General features: G+C 40.7%; 1 protein-coding gene across 4 annotated transcripts in view; it reads left to right on the forward strand.

Annotated features, from left to right (window-relative positions):
* Positions 1-2,158: 2,158 nt before the first annotated feature.
* Positions 2,159-25,656, forward strand: part of PDLIM5 (PDZ and LIM domain 5) — a gene marked incomplete at both ends in the record, with an annotated part of 94,604 nt that continues 71,106 nt past the window's right edge. For all 4 annotated transcript variants that reach the window (XM_080343635.1, XM_080343636.1, XM_080343638.1 and 1 more), the window contains one exon: positions 2,159-2,254. In XM_080343635.1, coding sequence (XP_080199761.1) covers positions 2,159-2,254 — 96 coding nt within the window. The remainder of the gene's footprint in view (positions 2,255-25,656) is intronic.

Consider the following 25,656-nt stretch of genomic DNA (forward strand, 5'->3'; position numbering starts at 1 on the left):
TGCCCAATTTCATCCACAGCTGGTTTGTTTGTGCAATGTTCCCCACATGAAGCGGGGCTGGTGGGTTGCAATGCTTTCTCTTAGATGTTGCTCGGGTGTGTTTTAAGAAATGTGTTAAACTTTGAAGAGATTGCCTTTGTCCGCTTCCTGGTGGATCTGTAAGCTTAGAGATTCAGACACGGCAGAATTAAGGGAAAGAAAGGAAAGATTGTTTGATGCTGAGAGTGATGGGTGGCATTTCAGCTTGCAGTCTCACCCCTCCTATTTGTAGTTGCTACAAATGAAAAAGAACAGTATCCCTTTCTAATGTAACTTAATCTTTTCCTAAATCTGTTATTGTAACTAGCTGTTACTCAGTTTAAAAAAAGGTGCTACACAGGTGTTTCAGTTTGGTAAAACTTTCTGCCTGAGCTGATGAGCTGCATGTGTGCTGGTGGCTGAATGTGTTTTGCTCCTCTGCAGTCTCTAATTTATAGTGACCTCTCACTGTGGTGGATTTCCTTTAGAGGGAACGACAAGAGTCATTTTTATATGGAAAGAAATCTGTGACTAGTCAAAATCCTCTTTTTGTAAGGAATTCGCTGCACCGAGCAATTAGAGTTACGGTTATTTGCTGCAGTGGTGAGTGAGTCCCCTAGGAGTCCTAGCTCAGGATCGGTAGAGGCTTTTTGTTTCTTTTTATCCTCTGTTCAGCCACATGAAAGCTTAGTGGTGTATGTTTCCCTCTCTGTACACTGGTGCTTGTTGAGTCTTTTAAGGGTGGGTTGAGTCAGAGCTGCCCCATGGCTGGATGCCAGTAGGAAGAGAGACACTTCAGTAACTGCCCAGGTACCCTGGCACCTCTGTTACCAGCTCCCAATTCTGCTTCCTAGCATATATATCTCATTCTGCCCAATACCAGCAGCCCCCTTCTGGTTACCCGGGTGGCTATCGGTGCGAATAAGTTTGCCATTTTATTTAGAAGCAGGTCTGAGCTGTGGATCTCTGTGCCTCTGGGAAGCAAACGCAGAAACAGATATCACTGGTGGCTTTCTAAGGCTTTTCTAAGTGAGATTAAATGTCCTACCCTGCACCCACACTCTGATGCTCCGCAAGGCTGGGCTGTTTATAAAAACTGACCACCTCCAAAAAAGACATGAGTCCCCACTGCAGTGTATGAACAGGTAAAACCGGGCTTTGCATGCAGAGCTCGATGGGGTTTTCAGCCCGCTTGCTTCTGCTTGGCTGAAGGTCCACCTTAAATGTCCCTCTCAGAGCATGGAATCTGGCTGTGCCCCGGTGTAGTCTTACACCAGCCCGCCCTGGTGTGCTCCTGCCTGGCTTCAACCATACAAAAATAGACGGGATCCACTACCTAAGATGTCATTGTAATGTTACTTATCTGAGGTGAAACTGAAGCCCTTATCTTTGACGCGGAACAGCAATTAAGTGCCTCGGTTGCCTTTTAAAGGTAATTTGTTGCCCACGTTTGTGGGGAGGGAGATGCTTGGGTTTTGCTGCCTCAGCATTAAGTTGTGGTCGTCGGTATTTTGCTGTAGTTCACAGCTTTCATTTGAGGGTTGGTTTTAATATCTGTTTTGTCTGTAGCATTGTTCTACCAATAGGAAGCTATGCTATAAACATAAAAAAGTCACAGGGATTTTATTTTCTTCTGATTAATTTCAATGTTGTGATGTTTTGACATAGCTTTGAAACTGTCAGGACGTAATGTGTTTAGAAACAAGCTCTGAGCTGATGACATGGCAGCATATGATATTCATTTTGTTGGAAGTGAATGTGCCAGTAGTGCTAATTTCTTCCATACTTGGATTTAAGGCATACTATCATTTCGTGCTTGTCTCAGCATTGGCCTTTTTTAAGCTGAGCTTTAATGTTGGGTGTTTTTTTTCCCCCTCCCACAGTGTTTTGTTAGTAAGAAGTAGTTGTCAAACATCTCTGCACCAAAACTTTTTAATGTGAGGAAGAAAAGCACAAGTAATGACAGACCTGGTGTGGCTTTTTGTGTTCTTTTTATACTATGGAGGGGAGCAGAGACAAAGAAAGAAGCCTTTAAAAGTGGTAGACAGTACCTTGTGTTTTTTATCGTCTTTAAATTAAAACTCTAATCCTCTTCTGCAGGCATCAGGTCTTTGGGTTTGATCCTTGACTACTAAACATCATGAGCAACTACAGCGTGTCTTTGGTCGGCCCTGCTCCTTGGGGTTTCAGGCTTCAAGGGGGCAAGGATTTCAACATGCCCCTCTCTATATCTCGGGTAAGCACATTTGCCTCTTTGCCTGCATGTGGGTATCTGTTATGCTACGGCCAACCTGCAACCTTCAGACATAAGGATGCAAAGCCATTAATTACAGATGCTGGGGCTTAACTTGCTCTGTGGCTTTGGGGGGCTGGGTAAGCTGGGAAGATAAATCTTTATTTTCTGAAGGCTTCAACAAAATTGCCTTAGGAAGGGCATGTTTGTTTGAAATGGTTATTTTATCTACGTTTATTTATGCAACAAATGAAAGAAACCACCCTTGAAAACCCCTTCCTTGCTCCCACCCAGAAAACAGAGATGCAGATGTTGGAGGCTGGCAGGAAACAAGCAATTTTCTGTGCAGTTCAGATGGGAGGCAGCAGGGAAAAATCACTCCTGTTAGCCTTGTTTATCCAGCAGCAATTAGCAGCTTGAGGATCTTATGGTGTCTGTTCTTGCAAATCCCACTATTTACAATAAAAAGGCACTTAAATGACATTAGTTGTAAATAGCAGCTCGTCAATACGGGCCTGAGTGAATGTGCCATTTTCTCACAAGCTTTTGTAGAGTATGTGCTCTGAACTGGTATTCAAAGGCACTAAGTCAAAACAAATGTGATCTTTGTACCCGGGCACTATCCAACTAGTTTCCTGCTGTAAAACCGTGTTTTCAAGGAAGGTTTGTCTTTCAATGTAGGCTAAGTTTCAAAGCTGAAGCACTTCACATATATAAAATACAGGGGCAAACTTTGCAGTATTGATTTTATAGGATCATTGGAATTGTCTGGGTGAAGAAACTGGCTTTCCATGGCTCTTTACCCTGGCACCTTTGAATTTGCAGCGTGGAAGCATTTATGTACAAATGGCCCCTTCTCTGTCAACAGGTCTCCTCCCCCTCCTGCATATTCATCTAGTTTAGTGACAAAGATGAATAACTTTTTACACCTGTTGGGACTGTAGAATTGATACTACCCTCGGAGACGGAGCAGGTTTCTATTTGGGTTTATGTATCATGGCAATATTTTTAGCTAATCTCAACTAGCGATTCAAACTCTGACAGTTCATTTAGGCTTGGCTTATCCTATCCACCTGTAGATTAAGCTGGGGAAGTTAAAACACAGCTTGGCTCTGCAACATTATTTTTATATGGCTGAAATGGACTGGAGAGCTGTGGAAAAGCCTGTGTACAGATGGATACCATAGGGAAACATATGTTGAAATGAGCCTAGACTACCGCTTTATTGCAGGAATCAAATATGCTGTCGCACAGAGTAGCCTAGAGAAATTGGCTTGAATAGCTACCTATAAAAGCCTCAGTTATGGGATTCCCTAATGCCAAATGACTACAAAACCAGAACATAATGAAAGAACAGGGTGTTTTTTGGACTTTAATTTGTGCACAGAAGGGGGAAGCTCAATATCCAATTCACCTATTATACCTCAGCACTGCTCCTCAGCTCAACTATTTCTTCTTATTTGCAGTTAAGAGTATGGAAATATTAGACTGCCTGGTGCTGCTTGTTTTTTCTTTTCCTTTGGATCAAAAAGTGCTTAGTTGTGGTATGCCAATCCAGCTTTGGCCCGATAACTGGAAGAATTCAATGCCGTGTTCCTGGAATGCTAGAACAGCGCGTACCATTCACACCCCCCAGCCCGTCTTTTCCTGATGAAGCATAAATGCCTTCCTGCATCTGAAGGCTGCTAATTAAATTATTTTAGCAAAACAGTAATGAGACAGCAGAATTGTGTTCTTTGGCAAGGAGGACTTTCTTGGTTTTGTTTTGTTTTCTCATTTGTCCTCTGGATGCTGAGAGTGAATCTGGCTGTTCTGCTGAGGGCTAATTTCCTGCTTTGGTTTTAAACTCCTTGAAATTAAGTTCAAATAAAGTGCAGTTTATGAAGCATAGAAAATACACTGGTTTCTAAAGCTGTTTATCTGAAAAGCTAATCTGTTTTTACTGTGATTTGAACAAGTTAAGATCTCACAGAGTTCCTTGGAGAAAGATTTTAGTAAGTCATTTGGCTTGTACAGAATGCAGTCTAAATGGGCATGTTCCTTGTTGCCTCTGTTAGGTGAATCAAACTCGTTTTGTGTTCTTCAGCTGAAATGTCAGCTAAGGTGCAACTGGTGAACATTAATATAGGGGTAGCAGTAACATTTGATTTTTTTTCATAAGCCAAAATATTGTAGACTAGTTGCATCATAACCAATAGCAAGTTATTACAGGGTTATGTCAGTTGCTTAATATAGGTCTCTTAGTGCTTTGAAGTTATTACATATATAGCTGTACACATTTCTGGGTAAGTAATATGTGTTGTTATAGCCTTGTAGTTAGTGGCATAAGTCAGTGCAGCAAAAATATGTGAAGTGCTTGCTATGTACAATTTGATCTTTAACCTTCAAGCAGGAATAAAAGGTGGGCTGATCTACGTCTTTTATTAACAGATGGGTGTTAAAAGTGGCTTGGACCACCACATGTACTGTAGTGTAGCATGTGTGCAATATATACTTTCCCATCTAATGCAAATATATAGGATGTTTTCTTGTATTTAAAAGTTACGTTTTCATTCAATCCTTGTGGCAACTCTATCCATCTTCCTTCAGAAGATGTTTTGCAATTTGTCTTTCTCCTCCTGTGAAAATTAAATGGAATATGGTGGTCTTGAAATGCTTGACTTGACTGACATCTGTTTTTTCTACTACAACTTCATCTTGGGATGAAGTATGAAACGGTTACCCACCTAGTTGGCCGCATGGATGATCAGTTTTGCAGAGTGTTTATTACACAGGGGTTTGGCCTTCCAAATATTCAGAAACAAGCTATTTTAAAGTCATTTACTTTGGTGGAAAATAATGTTAATGGAAAGAGAATAAAGGAAAACATTGCTTTGAATGGACCTAGGACATGTCAGCTTTGATTGACTAGAGCCTCTTGCCCTTGTGTTTGTGCAAATTGTTTGATTAAGCCATGTGTTTTTTCTAGTAACATCAAGTTTTGAGCAAGTACAAAATTGTTGTAGTGGGGGACTGAGGAAATGGTCCTTCAAGCAGGCATGTGAGCTAGAAGAAGAGCACCAGGACAACTGCTGGTCTGGCCAGTTATAATTGTGTTGGTAACTTTATGCTTCATCCTGGAAGCTACTGAGAGCTACTGACTAAGCCCTAACTGGCAGCTGCTCATTGCTGTGCTGGTTTGATGTGCTACCAAGTTGTGATGGTTTGCACAAAATACAGCTGGAGGTGTCAGAAATACGGTTGTCTGTGTCAGAGACCTGCAAAGCTCACAAGCCCCACCTGATCCTGCTCCTGGGGCAATAAATGCTGTGTTTTACAGGAGCTATCAGTGCTTATGAAGTTGATGGGAATAGCCAAGGCATGAAGCGAGAAGTGTTATTCTGTTTAATTCTGTTTACAAGATGTGGTTTACTGAAAAAAAAAAATACTGAGAATGACAAATGAGCCACCAGTGCCAAAGTCTGTATTCTCTCTGCACCAAGTCCTGAAAGAGCTGAGGTTTTTCTTTGTGAACCGAGCGGAATATTGACAATTATAAAGCTCCTAGCTGCACAAGCGGTTTAATATGAGCAGTTCTCTGAAAGTCCTAAGAGCACTGGTTAGTGTTTCAGTTTGTGTAGTTGCCTGCAAACACCCTCCTCCTTCAGGCAGCTCCCTACTTTAACTTGAAGATGGAAAGAGGGATCAGTTTGTACAGACATAATTTCCCATTGCCTCTTTTCCCAGTGCTGTTTAACCTCTTTGTGCTGAAAACCAGGAAAAAACACTGTGTTTCCCCATACCATTTGTCTTCCCTCCCTTGTCTATTCTGCTATGCAGTTTAAAGCAAGACAGACCATCACTGGAGTGGGGTTGAGGAGAAGGGAGGACATGGAGGAGAAGAGGCAGAAGAAAAGTGTCTCCATCTTGTCTGTTCATGACCTTATTTGTCAGACAAGCTCCTCAGACCAAGTAGAAAGCTAATTTATTTTAAAATAGCTCCTCTGCTGATGTCATTCTCCCAAAAGTGAAGCTGGCTCTACTGGGGGGAAAAGGAACCAAAGGTCTTCCAGCTGAGGGATATCTGATGTGATGGGTGCACATATCCTTTTTACATTAAAAAATCCTGATAACTTTTTTCCCTTTATCGGTGACAGTTTAGTCACGGTATGAGGAGTACAAGCAAAGTATTTCACGATGGAAAAACTACAGTATTTGTTTGCAGTGTCTGCTTCTCAAAGACGGATGTAGTGAAAAAAATAAACTCCGATTAGATGTTGGGAGCAGATGCAGAATTGGCAGGCCTTCCAGAGGCCCAAAACCAGTGGTAACTGGAAATGGTAACTGCAAAAAAATTAGGCATGTTTTCTTTGGGAGTATCTGGCCCTGGAGGCCTGACAACTTCTGTCGACTTCCCCACCATTTCGAGATGCTATTTTTAGTGGAAGTGTTTTTCTCATTATTCATTGGCTGATGGCTATCAGAAGGCATTGTGAGAAGAGACATGGCGTTGAAAGATTTGTTTGTTTGGCTTTGACACGGAGCCAGGAGATAACATTGTTGGCTTTTTTTTTGTTTTAAATTTGTTTTGACTTTTTAAGAATAGATTTCGTATGTTATCAATATGAGGGCAAGTATGAGAGAAAACCATCTCTTTGTGTGTAAAAAAAAGTAGTGAGAATATGGGAAAGGTGATATTCCTCCTGCCACTGATCAAAAAGAAAATAAATGACCCTAAGACTGAGGTTTTTTTGAACAAATGGGAAATAGAAGTACATTTACTTCCATAGGTGGCTGTTACAAGAATAGTGAAAGAAGGAAAGCAGGCCACTGCTAAGGCTGATGCTACATGAGTCTTTGGGTGAGACAAGTCCTCAGGGTAGTAAAAATAGGGAGAAATTACAAAAGTATCTGTTCAGATTCCGTTAATATATGAGGTACCTGAGCTGAGTTTGCAGAAAGAGGTATTACTTTAGAAGAATTGACATGGGTGGAAGAAAAGTGCTATCAACTTTGGACACAGAGCCGTTTTGAGGTGCAAATAGCTTCACTTACCATGTTGACTTAAAGCCTTGCTTGTGTTCAGGAGTTTATACTGTCCCACTGCTCTGAGGTCCAATGCTAAAGACAGAGATGATGGGTTAAAGGTTGAGTGTCACTGACTCTGCCGGTCTGGTTTAAATGCCCACCAGCTACTGCTGTAAATGTGTTGATAGGTGATTGTGGGCTGGACGGGTCTAGGTTGGGACTATAATGGTCTTTGACAAGTCAGTTGATAGACCTGGTTTGTAATTATGTTATAATTCTTATGTAATTATGCAACTCTCGTACCAGCCAGCTGTGTAAACCCATGGCCACTAAACACAGATCAGAACTAAAGTTTCAAACTTGGGAATGAAGACCACCCTTACTGGACAACCTGTCAAAAGCCTGAATTAAATGACTTGTGTAACACTGCACAGGGGTATTCCCGCCCTCTTTTTCAGCTTCTCTGCTTCATTTATCGCTTGCTTTTCAACACTGTCAGTTAATGGTGTAGTGTCTCAGTAGCTTTTCATCTTTTGTCACTCGGAGACAGTGGTGCAGTTCCCATCGCACAGTCTCTTGTGTACACTGACCCAAGCAGACAAGTAGCAGGGGGACAAAATAGCACGTTATAAATTGAAGGCTGTATTGTGATGCATATCCTCAAAGCAGGTGAATAAGTGCTGCGCCAGTGACATATACTCAATAGTTAGCGACTACAGAGCACAAAGAGACTTGTGCTGTCAGTCCCTTATTTTTACTTAGCAGGGAAAACAGCAGTCTTCAGTGTTTTACAGCCCAGAAAACTTGGAGTGAAATTAATAATTGTGACGCCTGGGTGACTGTTCTGCCTATTTACTATCAAGCTTCAAGATATACGAAGTGTTGAGTCCCCATTCAAAATAGGAAGATGCTCTGCATCCCTTAAAAGATTGGTCTTTTTTCTTCTAATGCAGGCCAGAAAATTTCAAGTACAATAGTGCAGAATGGTTTTCTATCATGGATTATTGTAGTTTGTATTTCATTCAGAGTTAGTCTTGCATTAGAAACTTCAACTTAAATGTTTAAGCTTAGTGAAAGCAAAAGCAAGAGAAAATGGCATCTGGCAGCTGAAAGTATTTGAAAATATGCCCTGTTGCGATTGCTGTCAGCTGTGCCTATAACAAAGCCCTGAAGTAAAATGTAATGCCTTTGTGAAGTCCCGTAAGCTAAAAAGTAGATCTTGCCAGGTCTTTAGTAGTCCTGTTGGAAAGGTCAAATGGTTTGCATGTTAACTGGATATGAAAGAAGTTTGACTTAGCCTGGTCTATGTTAAGGGATGACCTAATGTGGTATTTAGGTCTTTCGCTAACAAGTGATTGAACAATGTGAAGTACCTACCCCTGGAAGGCAACAGAAATATTTTATTTCTGTGTTAATCATTTCATAATTCTTTTGAAGGCTTGAATAGTGCTTAAGATGCTAAGCCTGGGTTAATGTAGATTGTATCAGTTTTAGGAGGGTAGAACTCCCTGTTTAAGCTTTTGTATTTATGAACGGAATCAGATAATTTTTAGATATTCTTACACCCACATTTTCCTGTGGAGAAAATGACCGAAGTGAAATGTGATGTTGTATAGGTACTAATAGCATTTGAGATTTTTAACAAGTAATTCTGTAGAGCTAGGGCAAAATGCTGTAAATGTGAAAAATGCAGACAAATAGGGATGTATTTTTGTTATTAAAAAATATTATATCACCTTGGTGGAAACTCTAGCTACAAAACGTTTTTGCTCAGAGCCCTGAGGTATAATTCTGAGTCCAATGCAGATAGTAAGTGAAACTTTTCTTTCTTTCCTGTGAAGTAAGAGGCCAAAGTTGTTTGGTTTCTTCTGAGGGAGGATGATGCTCCCTTTCCAGTGATTTCTACCTCTTTGTGGTTCTAGGTTTAGCTTGGCATTGTGAAAGACATGGAAGGATAGAATAATGGGATTGCATGTCTCCAACTTTCTCATGTATCTAAGTAAGTCCTTCTGTGCCATTCTGTTTTTCTTTACCTAATGCATTTAAAAGGACGCAAAAAAAAAGGGCAAACGAAAAACAGAGGAGATCTAGAAGCCAGAGAGCTTGTGGAAGCTGGGTTGGACTTGCTTTTATGAGACCAATAGGGAAATGAAAGGCTTGTAAAGCTTTAAACATCAGAGACATCTTTGTAGAGTAAATTATCTTGTTTCCTGTTGGTTTTCTGCAGCTCTTTGTCAAATGACAGTGTCTTAGTCCAGAATGAATAAGAGTGTTCTCTGCCTAGTCTCTAAGATGGATTGTTAGCCCCCAATATGTATTCTGACAAGCAGGGTATATTAAACCCTTAGGGGATGGTGTATTAGTTATTTGTGGGGGACTGATGGTCTTGGGTTCATGGCTTGATTAGATGTAATTGCAGATAATGACAGGACACAATCAGCCTCGCAAAGGAGAGCGGGCAGATACCTGGTGACAGTACAGTCCACACGTGCTGAAGCCAGACATGCTAGGACACGTCTGTCAGTGTACTAAGCTGTGAAAACTGCCACAGAATGCTTATTAAATTACAGCTTTTGTCAGCTATGGATACATTCTATTCTCTCAGCTTTCCAGCTGTCATATTTTGGCAACTGGCTATAAGCAAAAGTCATTTTAGCAGGGGATTACATGAATCTCCTTTGACAGCATATTCAATTTGTAAATTAAATTATTTTGCTGTTGTGCAGATCGAGCGTAGCCTGTAAATGCTAAGAAGCCAAGCCTTGGTGTTGCAAAACCACTTGAGCAGGAGTGTAATTTTAAGCATATAAGTTGTCTCTGTGAGACGATTCTTGCTTTTGGCTCAGCCTATGTTGATGTGCATTGCTGCTCAGCACCTTACAGCATTTGGTCTTCAAACTGGTGTTACCAGAAGGAAAGAAACATCGACGTGCTTGGAGGAGACATCTGACCTTTCCCAGCCAACATTCTGCTTTCTCCCGAAGATGCATTAGCTGGTGATTGTTAGCCATAAGAGTTTGTACGACATCCTGAAGGCTAGATTAGAAACAAACCTTTGGCCAACTAGTCAATCTCCATCACTAAAACTGTAGGGCTAAATCAATTATTTAGTAGCATTTGGGGATGAGGAGTCTTTGTGTTTTAGGTATGTGGTGTTATTTTCCTATGCCTTGCTCTGGAAATCTGTAGAGGTGCTTCATCCCCTTATCTCGCTTTGCAATATGCAATTATTGCACTCTTTAGCACCTCAGAGCAGGTCCTTTGTTGGCTAGGTTTGTAAAACTGTCTCTTCTGAACTATTGACTAAAATAATTGAGCCTATGAGTGAAATACAGATGAGTACTTTTTTTTTTTGCCTGGAAGAATAAATGTTTTGTAGAAACAAACATTTTGTTTCTAGAAATGCAATTCACTTTGAATGTGAAAACCTAAAGGTGGTTTCCTTGAAGCGTGAACTTAAATCTTGAAGACTTGAATTCTTACAATATCTCTCTGGATAAAAGTATCACTATCTCTCTTATGTCAGAGGGAACATGATACTCCCTGACAAGTTGAGTAGCTCCTCTGTGCGAGTATTTTCTTCCATTGACACATCTACACTTGAACTTCAAAACGTAGAAACTGCTGATTATTTAAACTTTGAATGACATTGATTTGTTTTGATACCTGACCTGATGAAAACTGCTGTTGTTGCAGTTGACATCCAGATCAGTTTATAACTGCCCTGGATGGCGTGAGATTAAATAACTGGAGATTGCTCATGGGAAACTCTGATTGCAGCAGTCAAAGTAAGGATTTAGGGCAAACCCCTTGGTGTTGATGCTTTACTTTGCAACCTCCTGCTGCTGTGGAAGGCTAAACTACTGTTTTTCCACCCTGTCTGCTTCCTCCTTGCAAATATAAGGCATGGTGATGGAAACAGATGTTTATAAGTACATGATTTTGGGTAGTTGGTTTTGTGGCATGTCCTAATCTACGCCTGTTGGGTTAGATCAGTCATTACCCCATCCCTGCTCTCTGACTTCTGTTGCTCTCTTTAGCAAAGAACATACCCCCAGGGTACCAAACAAGGTTTTGTTGAGATTCTCCTGTCCTGCTTTGCCCTGGTGATGATTACTCAGTACAAGTCAACCTTTGTCCTACCACATGGGCTAATTCCCTTGAGAGAAACTCCTGTATTACTCAGTGGGGGGACTGAATATGGGGGAGAGGTGAGACCTCAAAAAAGAGGATCCCTCTTGAAGAACAATATTTCCCAGAATAAGGGGGTGAAGATGAGCTTTGTGGAATGTGTAACTGCTGTGCTTCAGGGGAAACATACACTTGAGAGGGGTGGCATGCAAGTAGTTTAGACTTAGATGCAATGACATTTATGCAATATTAGTGTAAATTCTGAGAAATATAACGCATAACAATGGTCATTATGAATTAAGAAATACCTCACTTTGGCATTTAAGATTCCTAACCACTCAAAGTGAATGAGAGTTGGCTTTCTAGTGCTGTTTTTTTGAGTTCCTGCCAGATAAGTTTGAGTCTTTCCATTTGTCACCTGTTCTTCTTTTAGCATAAAGAGGAAGCTACTTCTGCAAGAACGCAATTTGTGCTGCCTTCAGGTTTTCTGCCCCCCCTTACTTTCCTGAGCCTGAGGACATCTGTCTTGCTGCTGAAATAAGTCTACTGCGTGTTTTTGCAGTTAGTTATTGTTTAAGAGAAATGCTGTTCTGAAGCCATTGTTATTGGTGGCATTAACAGGGTTTAGGGTTCAGAAAAGTGTGTGGTAGGATAGAAATGAAGGGAATAATAAGAGTTACATATAAAAAAACAAAACAAAACAACAACCCAAAACAAACCCAAAACCCAAACTATGAAACTCTACAAAACTATTAAAATCCAGTATATAGAATATTTGTCATAGAGCTCCAAATGGCAAATGACGAAAGCTTTGGACTCTGTACCAGCTGGTATAAGTATTTATAGGGATATCTTGCCCCTGTTTTGAATTGCGTAAGTACTGCACTGTAAGTCTGTAGCCATCCTCTTCCTTCCAGTTTTTCTTTACCAGTCCTTGCCAGCCTGTAGAACAACTTGGCTCTGCTGTGCCCAGCTCTGGGTTTATTTAATCAGAAAAGCAAGGCTGTGTGGCAGCTTTTGCTTTATTGGCACAGTTGCAGGAAATGCTTCAGCATCAAGAAACAAACCGCTCTTTTATGCGGCAGGGAGCACTTGGGTACCGCTGGATTCCTGAACGAGGAACGTGAGCGCTTGGTTGCCGGCCTAAAAACCACTGCCGGCTTCTTTGGGGAAAATGGTGTAGCTGGTGTTAGGTGGGAGGTGGTGACATGGGTCTAGAGGTGGCTTCTGGCTTTCAGTCTCCTGACAGACACCTGACCACCCTGGGGTGTGTAGACTCAATGTTGTATTTCAGTTTTTTGCTGCCCATTGCATGGGGCTGTGTTTTGGAGCCTGCCACAAGGTCGCTGCTCCTCTCCCAGCTTCGTGGCAATGTAGCTTTTATTATTCCCTTAATTTCTTGGCCCTTGTACACTTGAGGCCGTTCTGGTTCAGGAGAGCTCAGAGGGTTTAGTTTTCACCTGCCTGTGAGGCTGTTGCAATCTGACAGGGCTGAACTACTTTGTAAAGAAAGCAGCAAGTTCCTTGGGTTGATCTCGGTTCAGCAATAACTGTAGTGTAAGTGTGAAGCACTGGTAAAAAATTCAGCCCAAAGATACCACTTTGGCCATCCCCATTCCTTTTCTTCACACTGGGAAGAAGAGTAGAGGTTGAGTTGTTGTTGAAAGGCTTGGACGAGTAGAGGTTGAGTTGTTGTTGAAAGGCTTGGACTCAAATGCAGCTAAAATCAAAGTCATCAGAGAGGCCACACTGCGGTACAACAGGTCCGAGCTTGTTTTGCCGGTTGTACCGTATGGACGAAGAAGTGCTTTGAGATCTTCGGCAGTAACCACAGCTGGACCACCTGTAGTTGTTCTTGACCTCTTTTGCTGTCTTCTTGCATGCTGGACTGATATTCCTAAAGCAGCACTTCCATGGGAGGTCAATGGGAAGATTGCTCCAGTTGGGATTATAGAGGAACCCAGAGTTACTCTTACTGCTGTTGTTCTTGAGTGTGACAGTAACCGTGAACTTTTGGGAGGGGATAGGTGTGTTAAGCTTCCAGTCCTTTGCACTGATGCATTTGTATCAAAATCTGGATTAAATTTAAATCATTGAAATATTCCCTCAGTGTTGCATTGAAGATTCAAGAAAAGTAAGTTGAAAAACCCAGCTGAGCTTCAGAGTGTATCTTGGCATTAAAATCATGAGATTAAGAAACACTTCTTATTTCTAGGGCCTGACTCATGGTTTTTGAATGCATGAGGGTGGCAGTGCTAGCTCCTATGGTCAAGTAGCATTATAAATATTTCGGGACTTTAGAACACAAAGCTGTGCCAAATATGTTTCTTATGTTTGTGGTTTTTTTTTTTTCCTAATTCCTGAAACAAATTTTTGCAGCTCTTACAACCTGGGACATGTGTATAATTAAACAGACAACATGTTAAATCTCCAAGTTTCTGAAAACAGTACATCAAATCCAAGTATTTAAATCGATTACATAGTGACCAAAGTGTTGCTGGCTGTTTAAAAGCTATTTTATTGCGACATAGTGTATGCAGTTTCATGTATATGCACTAAAGTGAATTGTAGAGCAGCTGTCTTGCTAGAGACCTTCAGAAACAAACAGTATGTGTAGAATTTGACCCTGTTAGGAAAATAAGTAGGGCAAAGTGGCTGGTTATTAACAGTGGCTCCAGCTTCTGGTGGCAGCACAAGCAAAGCAAAAGAAAGGGGGGAGGAAATCAAATGGGGTTTGAATAATCATTCCTGCCTGCCAGGAAGCCCTTGGTGCCATTAAACTTGTTCAGCCAAATTGTAGATGAACTGTCCTCTGACAGATTGTGGAAGGCGGTGGGTGGTGGGTCTCAGAAGAGTATATCCAGATGAAAAAGATGGAGGAAGAATACATACACCTATTTCTGTAATTTGTCCTTCCTAGGTACACTGAAGCCAAATGCTGTGCTATGTGGAATAAGCCCTTTAAAAAATAAAGCTTTGAGCTTCCTTTGTCCTTCAAGAATTCACTGGTTTCTTCTGATCTAGGGGAGACAAGTCTTTAGCCACTGAAAGCTGTGTGTTACTCCAGAAAGCTGCTTTGCTTGTTGTGTTTGCTGCCCTTTTAACAAGTATTTGTCATGTATGGGAAATCCTTGGGAGTAGGGGATGGAGTGCAGGCAAGATCCCAAGGAAATGTCAGAATAAGCAGATATGTGGATAATAGTAACCTGAACCTCTCTTGCAGATGTGTAGGAAATAGATAGCTTGATTTATAAGTTTGTAATACTTTTAAAAGGCACTAAAACATCAAGATGCTGGAAGAAGGGATGGAAAAGGTCTATATCATGTTGCATGGGCTGGGCCCAGTCATTGTAAACTGTATAGGATTGTAATATAGGTAAACACATGATTTCTCTTTCTGCAGAGGAGAAAGAATGTTTACAATATGTACCTTATGTCTCCATATGCTGTTGTTTAAAATGGGGTAACTGAGAGCAGAATGTAACAAATGTGTAAGCACAGCACTCTACAGTTATCACTGGGACGTAATTGGCCATCTGCATGTCTAACGCATTTACTTTGAAAACTGAATTTCAGTGTAAGAATGGGCTTTACGTTGTAAGTTAAACCAGCTTTTGGATTTTTAACTGACACACCATGGAAAAAAATGAAATTAATACATTCCCTTTAAGTGAAACTCTAACCTTAATATCTTTTTCTTTCTTAATTTGGTTAACTCTCTATATACAGGAATCTGACAGCTGGCATGACGCCTCCATTTGAATTGTGCCGTTTAGCGTTTCTGGCAGCTGGATACGTGTGGAAAGCTGTAGAGTGACAAATCTGTTTCTCATACCTTTAGTAGTCTGTTTTTCATCAGATAGAAAAATGTTAATGTGCTCTGAACTTTCCTCCTTTGGCTCACCCGGATAGTAATTTACTCGAGCGTTTACTCAACGTACTGTCTCATCCACAAGCTTATTGGGGCATTTCCTAGGACGCTGCAAATAATTGGGACAGTGCAAAGCCCTGGAAGGGAATTTAACCCATATCCAAAACAAGATCTGCAGCAAAACTTGGAAGAATGCTTTGCTTTATTTGTTGCGACACTGTTGTTTCCTGTGTATCTTTGCAGAATTCCATAAATTTCTTGGTCAAACAAAAGTCTGCCCACGAAGAGTTACTGCTTGGAAAAGAAAAGCTTAGACGATCCCGTTTTTTTTCCACATGTAAAAATGTATTTTGATGCTAGTAAATGAATATTTTTGTACGTGATGAATAGAACCTTTGTCTTCAAGAGGATTTTCCTTGCTTTTATTAATGTGTTTTGGCTTCAGAAACCTACAGGCTGTGGCATGGAGCTGATTTGGCTGTTGAGTGAATAGCTGGTGTTTCTTCAGGCTGCATGAGGAATTTTGTGTTGTTTGTGGGCAAATACCTGATTTTAGTCAACTCTGCCCATTGCATTTTAATATCTAAGTAGATGTTGAATTTTGAGCTCAGGGACATGCAGTTATTGGGATCCATATGCAGTTATTGGGATCCATATGCAGAGTCTGGAGTAGTTGCCTACTGCAAGCCACCACCATAATGATTTTACCTTCTCCTTTTCTCCTCCACTTGGACACTTAATGCTAACTCTGCCAGCATAAATAGTTCAGCTTGTCAGATTAAAGTTACAGCTTTCTCAGCAGGCCAATATACAGACTTGTTGCAATGTGTTTTTTTGGATTTTGGGGTTTTTATTGGGGGTGGAGCAGCAAGAAACACTGAAATGGTGCTTGGAGGTCCCACCTTGGGTGCATGGAAGGACACAAGTGATGACAGAGCCTGGACGAAAAGTGCGCAAACCTTCTATTCTGATGGAGAGTCTTGTTTAAAGGTTTTGCTTGGCTAACCTGCTTTAATTGTTTATTTATTAAAAACTTGCAGTGTTGAGCCCAGAACTTCAACATTTTGCTGGTTTTTACTCCAGAAGACTTTTCTCTGCTAAAGCCATGTTTTTCTTTACTCTCCTTCTCCTGTCTTGCTTGAGAAGCTTCTCTTCCCCTCCCGCCCCTTGTATAAGATGGTTTTATACTTGCAAATATGCCTTGCCCTTCCATTCCACTGCTGGTTTTGAATGTTGCTGAAACTATAGTTTGTTCTTTTTGTCGCCTGTCCTCCTTTTCTTCTGAGACCTCAAATATTTTCACACTGGGGAAAAAAATAATCTTAGATTATTTGAGCTGGGCTATAAAAAATAACAAGAATATGCAAGGACTGAAATACAACCAGGCACACCCTTGAGGGGAAGATGAGGTGTTTTCTTTCAACAAGCTCCTCCTCATCAGTGGTTTGCTGAAAAATTTCCTTTGGTAATTTTTTGAGTTCTAAGTGAACTTGGAAACTTTATTTAGGACACTATTGTCTTTTGTCAATAATGTCTTGAGGTTCTTCGAAAACCAGTTTGTAAATTATCGCAAGGGTTAAACCAGACTCATGTTGACATAAGTAGCCTTTTATGTTTATTATGTTTTATTGTAGACCTCAAAAATGTGTATGTGCGTGTCTTTCCGCATGTTTTATTTTACTGCTGCAGAATGATTAGGAGAGAGATGTTGCAACACTGCGTTTTATGTTCAAAGTCCAAGCGGATCTGTTGCCATCAGGCACTGGGAAGCTGTCATGAAAGGCTGAAAGAGAAATCAGTGGTGGCTTCCTTAGCATGGCTTTCTATTGATGCACACCAGCCCTGAAACAGAGGTGCTAACAAATATGGTTAATGCCTTTACAAAATCTTCAGCACAGCAATACTTCAAAATCTTCCCTCGCTGGGGTCTCAAACAAGGAGTGATGAGTTTTCATTGTCAAATTAAGAGGTGTTGCAAATGAGGGACAGAGGTGCCCCTTTTTTTCCTTTTGGTTGCCATGTTTGTAGGTACCTGATACAGCCTGGGGACACCTGGGTGCTTTTCTTATTTCTGCATTGAAATGGGGCTTCTGTTCACAGTTAGAAAACAGTGAAGGCTGAAGCTGTAAATCAGATGCAGAGTCTGTAAATCGTAGTTAAATTCACTTGCAAGTTCAGTTTCTTTCACTTGTTCACTGTAAATTTTATCTCTGTTTAATCTGAGACCCTTTGCCAAGCACCTATGGCATTTTTCACCGCCCTAGGATAGTTCTGCACGTCTGGATTTGGCAGAAGCATTAATCAAATCCTGCAATTCTTAATACTGTAAAGCTGTGGCCCTCTGTCTGTTCCACTTCACCAGAGAGCTGGAAATGAATCTAAAGGTTCATTTTAAAGCAGAGCTGTAACACAATCTATAGGCAGCGTATTAAAGTGACGTGCCAGCTTGATGTACCATGGTTTTAAATAACTCGCATTCATCTCCCCCGAGTACCAGATGAAAGTTTAGACCCCACACCACGGCTGGATCTCCCCGTTCAACACGTAGGCTCTGGGGCATGTGTGTCCATTTTGGAGGCTTTCCCCTATCACTTTCTCTCCCATGTCTTTTTTTAAATCGGACTTGTGTTTTGTTTTTTAAAACCAAATTAAAGCGACAGCTGGAAAGACAAAGCTCTCATTTCCTATGCCTTATCTGTCTGTAGATAAATGACTGTGAGCCTTTTCATTCCTGTTCCTTACCACACTACTGTCATTAGTATCACTAAATTAGGCTAGAGTGATTTTATTTTTACTTCCAATGTTTCATAGAGGGGAAAGGGTTTGACTGAAATTGGATTTTTGGCAACCATATCAAAATGTTTTAACTGGATGATAGTAAAAATTTGAAAAGAGCATTTAAAATGATTTCATTATGCAGAAATAACCCAGGAGGCTTTTATGCCAGTAAAGTTGTCGTTCCATCAACCAAAAAGGAGATCAGGTTAGTTGGATAAATAAATAAATATGCTTTTTATTGGGAGACAGTGGTGAGCGGTTCAACTAGTATTAATTTCTTCATGCATTGTGCCTCAGAAAACTTGAGTTTGCCTGGGATTGCTTTGTAATTACTTGTATTTATGTGGTTCACATTATTTCTCAAAACTCTTCCCCAGTTTTGAAGTGGTTCCTCCAGCATTGCAAGTTTTGCCTTCATGGTTCAGAGAGCTGCTGAGCCACCACCACTGCTCGTCCCTTCAGAAAAATACACTTGGTTTTCATTTTTGCTGAGTAATATTGTCAGCTTTTCGATTAGTGTTATGGGGTGTGCGTATCCTAAAAGTTAGATTTCCAGGAGAACTACCTGTGACTGCAGGGCATTGAGTTATTGAAGTGTCATGTTTAATTAGATAAGCTGGAAGGTTGCAGGTTGGTGAGGTTTGCCTGATCCTACCCTAGAAGAGCTTCCTTACCTGTGCTGGCAAATTAACTTTCCCATGTTACTTACCTGAGTTAGATTCAGTGATGTTAATATAAAGCAAGATGCTATGACTAGTCAGGCTTAATGAATCTTTACTTCCTCTGATACCTTCCTTTTCTTCTTGTGTGCCCTTTTATATGCAGTGATCTGGGTTGCCCTCCCTTTCCACAGGTGTAATTAGCAGACCCTGATGAACGTGATAAGTCATTTTGTTTCCCAGCACATTGTACTTGATCACTGCCCCTTCTGCTGTTGCTACATTGGTCTTGTACTTTGATCGGGATGATGAAAACCAGTCTTGCCTGTGCTGCATCTGCAACAGGGAAGAAATGACAGCTACTCCATGTTCTTTTATTTTTGTTTGCATCAGTAGCTTGGTCTAATCTGGAAGAAAAAAAGATCATGTTCTGCTTTAAGCTTTGTTTATTCAGAATTTTTTTTCCCCCTCAATTTAATAATGATGTGTAATAACCCTTTTCTCCCCTGTACACATCTTGTGCTGCTGTCATTTTTATTCGGATTTTATATGCTTTCCATTCTCAAAGGTTTGAGCTTCCTCATTCCAGTTAAGCACTGAGGGCTGAAGGAGTGAACTCAGTTTTCTGAAGGGCTTGAAATGCAACTTCTCAGCAGTTCTCTTAGTGGTATCATGCTCTTCAATGTGACTCATTGCTACAAAATACAGCACTGCCAGTGCCAGTCTTTCCTCTTGGCATTCTTCAGTTTGTTTAGTTAATGAGCAAAGCACTTCAGAGGTAATTAAATGCTTTGTAAACTTCGTGTTAGTGAGAAGTTCCTATAAGTGGAAGAGTGAAGTCTTCCAGATGCTCTCGGGTGGCAAGATACGTGGAGACAAGGAGAGTGGCTGTGCTTTTGGCTCCTGTGGATGCATAAGGGCCTGTCCCCTTCAGAAGGCCACTCTCCTGGGGACAATGTCCACTTCTGGGAGCTGGTGGTGCAAGCACCCAGAATGGAGACTTGGAAGTCACCGGGTGGCTGGTTCTGATGTGAGATGGGAATTTGGGTTGTGTTTGGCCAGTAAATCCTGGTTGGATTAACAAATTGCTGCATAAATGACTTCTCACAATATCAGTAAGGGCGTGAGCCCACACACATGCACAGACATATATGGGGGAGTAGGATTGACCCTGTCACTGCTTCTCCTGTCGATGAACATCCTAGTGAGGGTGCTGAAGCATCTGTATCCATCATCCTTCACGTCTGCTTACCGTGTTCATGCATTTATCTGGAAACATTTGTGAGACTCCAGTTTCTCCCCTTCCCCACAAGTCCTGGTTTGGATGCTGCTGTTTCCCAGTCTTTAGGAATATGTGCAGCAACATGTGGCCCTGGAGGAGACCATGTTACTTTCTGCTTTACTGTTGTCAACACTGAGCCTTTTGTATGGAACTCTTGGGAAGTGTAGTCATTAATGCCATCAGTGTCTCTAAACAGTGTGCGAGGTAGAGGGGCTTGGCGGGGGGTCTTGCAATTGCGAGGGGAGGTTACGTGTAAAATTAATTGGTTGACATCAAATCCATAAGGGTGTGTTGTCACCTAAGTGTCTTGCTAATATGTGGCTCAAACTTTGTTAGTATCAGCTAGAGTTCTCTGCAGAAACTGCAGTTCGGCACCACAGTCTCATGGAGGGTGCTAAGATCTGCGTGCTCTGTATTTCTTCAAGGACTTACTCCTTCAATCTTTCCCTTGGATGAGAGACTTCCAGTTGCATGAGGTTTTTTTGTAGTAAGGAACTGAACTCTGGGTTAAAACCACAAATTCCATGTCAGTTCATACTCCAAGAAATAGATATGTTGTAAGAAGGAACTTGGGTATCTTCATTAGACCTAACTGCCCTGCCAGGTCACAGGTGTCCTTACATGAATGGGAAAAGAGAGAAACCTGTAAAGCTGTGCTAACATAATATTCCCTTCACCTTCTTTGTGAGTGGGAGTGAAGGTATGTTTCTGAGATGATGTTTTAGTTCCAAGGTTTCCAGCTTTATTCATTTTCCTACTTTGGTCATGCTTGTTGTCCCCTCTTGCTTGTATGGTTTTCTTGCTTTCTTCATCCCTGGACTCAAAAAGCAGTGCAAAAGGTGCTTTTGTAATCTGCAAGAAGGCTTGGATAGCAGGTCTCTTCTGAGAGAAGCTGTATTATTTTCTAAGGTGAAGTATTTGCCTTATTGAACTACTAAATAGTAACTCTGTTAGCTCATTCTTCATTTTTGCTTAAGAAGAGATTGTGGAAGATGTTTGTCTCCTTCAATTTTTGTGCCCGTGTGGCTGTTGTTTGAGTTGGTGACTTGTAGCATAACACAAAGAAATCAGAACACGGTGGTGTACATAAAGGTGTTGCATCCTTCTCTGGTTAGTGCTTGAAGATGTTTAAGGACAATCTTACTGGAAAGCTGGAGGAAAAAGAAAAAGCATCTCCAACTAATATATATTGCAGGTCTTTCTTGTTCAGGATTCATTTAGTGCTATAACCAATTGCAAGACTCCTACTGATATTACTAGGAGTTTAGCATGTATGTGATAGAGTTATTTTATGAGTTAAATAAAACTTCAAAGTAAGAATTTATGCATATTCAAATAATTTCAGTATCAAATTCAAGTAAGGATAGATCTTATTTTTTTCTGTAACCATGTCTGTGCTAATGTCTCTCTTCAAAATTCTTATCACAATGTGCCCTTGTTCTTATTAATGTATGAGAATGCTGTGTTCTTAACATACTTAGGATGCTATAATTCTGTTAAGTTGCCATTTAAATCTAGCAGCTTAGAAGACAGAGAAAACACCCCCATGCTCCTGGAAAAGCGAAGCTTTTAGTGGCTTAGAGGTTTGGGCTGTAACCGAACACTGGCGAGAGGTATGAAACACGTCCAGACCGCCCGGGCTCTGCAAGAGCCGCTCAGGGACATGGGCTGTAAATCTGGGGCCTCCCTTTGGTGGGTTGTATAATTTTAAGATATCTGATGCCTTCAAATAGGTGGCTGGAGAGGAATGTATGAAGCTGTTAACTTCAAGAAAGACATGATAGATGGCTGTGTGAAGAGCTCGGATCCTTCTGTAACTTATTTTCATTGTGCCTCTGAACCAGTTTGGCTTTTAGAAACTGGTTGACTAAAAATGATGTATTTATGAGGAGAAAAAGCTTTCCCCTAAAATTGGTTTGTTCAACAGGCAGTAAATATGCAAATGGTGCATTTTAGGATCAGAGTGATGTGACCCTTAATGTCAGCAGCTCATATGACATGAGGACATTGCTTGTCAAAGGTCACCAGTTGCATGTTAAGTGTCACTTTCTGCTTTCATATGTGTGGTTATTCCTGCAGAAGCAGGACCAGGGATGCTATTGCAGTTTGGTGATTGATAAAGTGTGCCTTGAATGGTGGTCTTGTGTGGGAAGACATTGGACTTTTCTGATTCTGAGATGGCCTTTGAATAATGGGTCTTATCCTGCGAGGTGATATTTGGAAATTAAAGTTAAAGCTGGAGCTTCAGCAGTTTTGAGAAGTGTTTGCATTCCCTGTCTCAACTCAGTATATGGGGCTGGTTTTGCTTGGTTGAGTTTCTCCTCACATCCCAAGATCTGCAGCCAAAATTTGCTTTTGGGCTGATGCAGAGGATCACCTTTGAGGATAAGCTTTCAGCAGTGAACATCTCTGATTTATTATAAGTACCCTTTCAATTTAAAAACATCTTTTCCATCTTTCTTCTACTGAAGGGGATGTAATAGCCCATACTCCCGGCTTTCACCAGGGCTTGTGAGTGGCCTATGCAAACTTGAGGTGTGCAAAATCCAGTTACGTTTGGGGTAATATGGTGAGAAAGAAGGACAAGCCATCATGGCTGTCACCAAAATAGTGGTCAAAAAGGACCTTATAATAAGGGCCAGAAACTTTGCTCTTAATTTGGTGGAGCTGGTGCAGAATTCAAGCAGAAGCAAGCTGAAAAAAAAACTCCAACCAACTAGCTAAAAAAACCCCTCAATTTAAGTACTGATTTTTATTTACTTATTTATTTTTATTCTGTAGATGTGACAAAGTAGTAAAGTTCATAATGAATTTTTAGGGTGGGTTTCTTTTTCTGCATCTTCATTTTGCAGTGTCCTGATTTTAGCTTTGGTACCATAGAGCTCAGAGATCACGACATAGAAATTTCCTTTTCATTTATATAGATATGTGTATAAAATAAATATTTATACATAAATATTTACTTAAAGAATTTGTGTATAACATCATCTATAGTAATATATCCAGTGTTTTAAATACATATATAAATAAATGTATATATGAAAACCCGACACCTGGAACTGTATAAACAAATAATGTAAAACTGATGTTTAAAGTCAAGTAAGCTAGAACAGTGTTGTGTGTATAATTATGTAATTTAGAAATGGAAAATTAAATTTGAAATTATATTTTCATGAGCTTTATTAGCACATGAAGATTTTTGTGTCTTGGCTATATAAACAGGTGGTATGAATTTATGAAAACAGTGCGCAACTCTTTTAAAATGTGTCTCTTGTTTTCTGAGGGATTTTTATTGGGCTTTTTTTCTGCAGTATTTTATACTTTGGGGTTTCCGCCAATACGTGTCTGACTTAAAATAAACTACTGCGGTAATATTCCCTTGACATATAAAAGTCAAGATATCCATTAGGATTTACTTATGTCCCCTATTAATGTTTTATTTCTTTGTGCTAGAAGTTTGTGTTGGACTAATCTTGAGGAGTTTTCTCTGCATTGCATTAAATGAAGGCACATACATACAGGACTGTGCTTTCATTCATCTGGCGTATCTCTCAGCACATCAGTGTATTGGGCATAATTGTTTTAATCACTACTTTCCACACACTTCAGAGCACACTTATTTATCAGAGCTGTCTTCTTTCATGGATTTAAGGTTGGCTTTTTCTTCTGCATTACCAAAGGAGCATACCATAAGCATTAGTGCCTCTAGTCTTAAAACGTGGACCCTCTCTTGATGGAGCATGGTTGAGTTGGACCTTGATGCATTTCTTCTGCACTCATAGAATCATTTCAGTTGGAAGAGACCCTCAGGATCCCAGAGTCCAACCATAACGTAACCCAACTCTGTCACTAAACCATGTCCCTAAGAACCTCATCTAAACGCCTTTTAAACACCTCCAGGGATGATGACTCCACCACTGCCCTGGGCAGCCTGTTCCAATGCCTGACAACCCTTTCTGTGAATAATTTTTTCATAATATCCAATGTAAACCTCCCCTGGCGCAACTTGAGGCCGTTTCCTCTTGTCCTATCACTTGTTACTTGGGAGAAGAGACCAACCCCCCCATGCTACAACCTCCTTTCAGGCAGTTGTAGAGGGAGATAAGGTCTCCCCTCAGCTCCTGTTCTCCAAACTGAACCTCCAGGTCTCTCAGCTGCTCCTTATAAGACTTTCTCTCCAGGGAGAGCTGGCAGAGGTGTAAATCCGAGTCCTCGACCTTTTCGGCTGCTGGTTATAATGCCAACAGCATTTGTTCACTTCTTTTAAATTTATGACTCCTAAATGTCGCAAAACTTTGTGTGGGTGATGGGTTGTGGTAGGTTCTCATGGCTTTTCTTGAAAGTGGACTTTGCTACAACTTCTGCAGAGTGCCAGCTTGGGATGGTATTCAGGTAAGCAGATGATTTGTGCTCATAAGCAATACTTGCAGTGCCTCAACTTGCCTCCGTTTTCCTTTTCATTTATGCGGTGCAGCTCGTCATTATCTTGATCCTTTGAAGTAAGCCAGTTGTTTCCTACATGTTAATGCATGCCTGGTTTGTTTCCGGATAGGAGAATGTGAAACAGCAGCTGTTTTGTCGTGAGTGGTTCAATTTGTAGTAGCGTCTTCTTGCCACTGACTGTTAGTTTTTGTCAGATGAGTTTTTGGTTCACGCTTTCCCTGCTTAACTCTCCTTGGCTTCATTGGTTGTGTTTCCTTCTCTCTACTGCCGTTTGTGAGGCTGTTCTTCATCCTATGAATGGGACTACAAGGCAAAAAAAAATTTAAATACCTTTAAATTATGCAGTATAATGTATTATTCCTAAATTAGATGTTCTGGAAAGCATGGGGTGCTTGCATTGCATTTGATGCAGGAAAAGCAGATCCTGTTAAGAGGGACTAAATCATAGACCATGAAAATCTTATGAAAATAAGATGACACTTACTGAACACCCATCTCCTTGATAACCCTGCTAGCCCAACTAGTGGAATTAATTTTGTCATCTGTAAATGAAGAAAAATAATCCTGTTTGGGAAAGAAGTACACCATTATATGCACTTTAGACCTTCATATGCATGGCAATTAATTTCTTCTTTGTAAGAACATTTAAGCTTCATTAGAGAAAATGAACTTTTCTTTGTTTTGGGTTAGTTCAGGAGGCCCCAGAAAGAAAACTTATGTAGTAACTTTCCACACTCTTTATTCCAAAAGAGGCAGACACTTAAAACTTCTGATGCAAATCGTGTGACTGCTCTTCAGCAGTCCCATGTATTTTCATACTTTGGTTATGAGCATTAATTTACACAAAAAAAATGCCAACCCTATAATTGGAAGAGAGACTTCACAGCCTTGCAGCTCCCAAAAGCTAAAGCAGCCATACAAAGTTGACGTTGCATTTCTAGCTACATTTTCATTCCATTTCCTCTTTCTGTCTCTCGGAGAAATCAAGTAGGCAGTAATTTTTACCCACTGGCATATAGTCTTCCAGAGAGAAATCTGGATTAGTTCTGTAAACTCTCCAAACAGAAGAATAATCTTCAGAGAGAAGACAGCCAGTTAAAATAAATAGGGCTCTAAGGCACGCTGGCAGCATGAGAACATGCCTGAGCTCCTTGAGAAAAGGCTTAAAGAAAGCTACTAATTTAGGGTCTTAAATATCTGTAGACATTCTGGCACTTGCCTGTAAATCATTTTC

This window comes from Nesoenas mayeri (assembly GCF_963082525.1).
Source record: "Nesoenas mayeri genome assembly, chromosome: 4".
In the NCBI taxonomy this organism is placed as follows: domain Eukaryota; kingdom Metazoa; phylum Chordata; class Aves; order Columbiformes; family Columbidae; genus Nesoenas; species Nesoenas mayeri.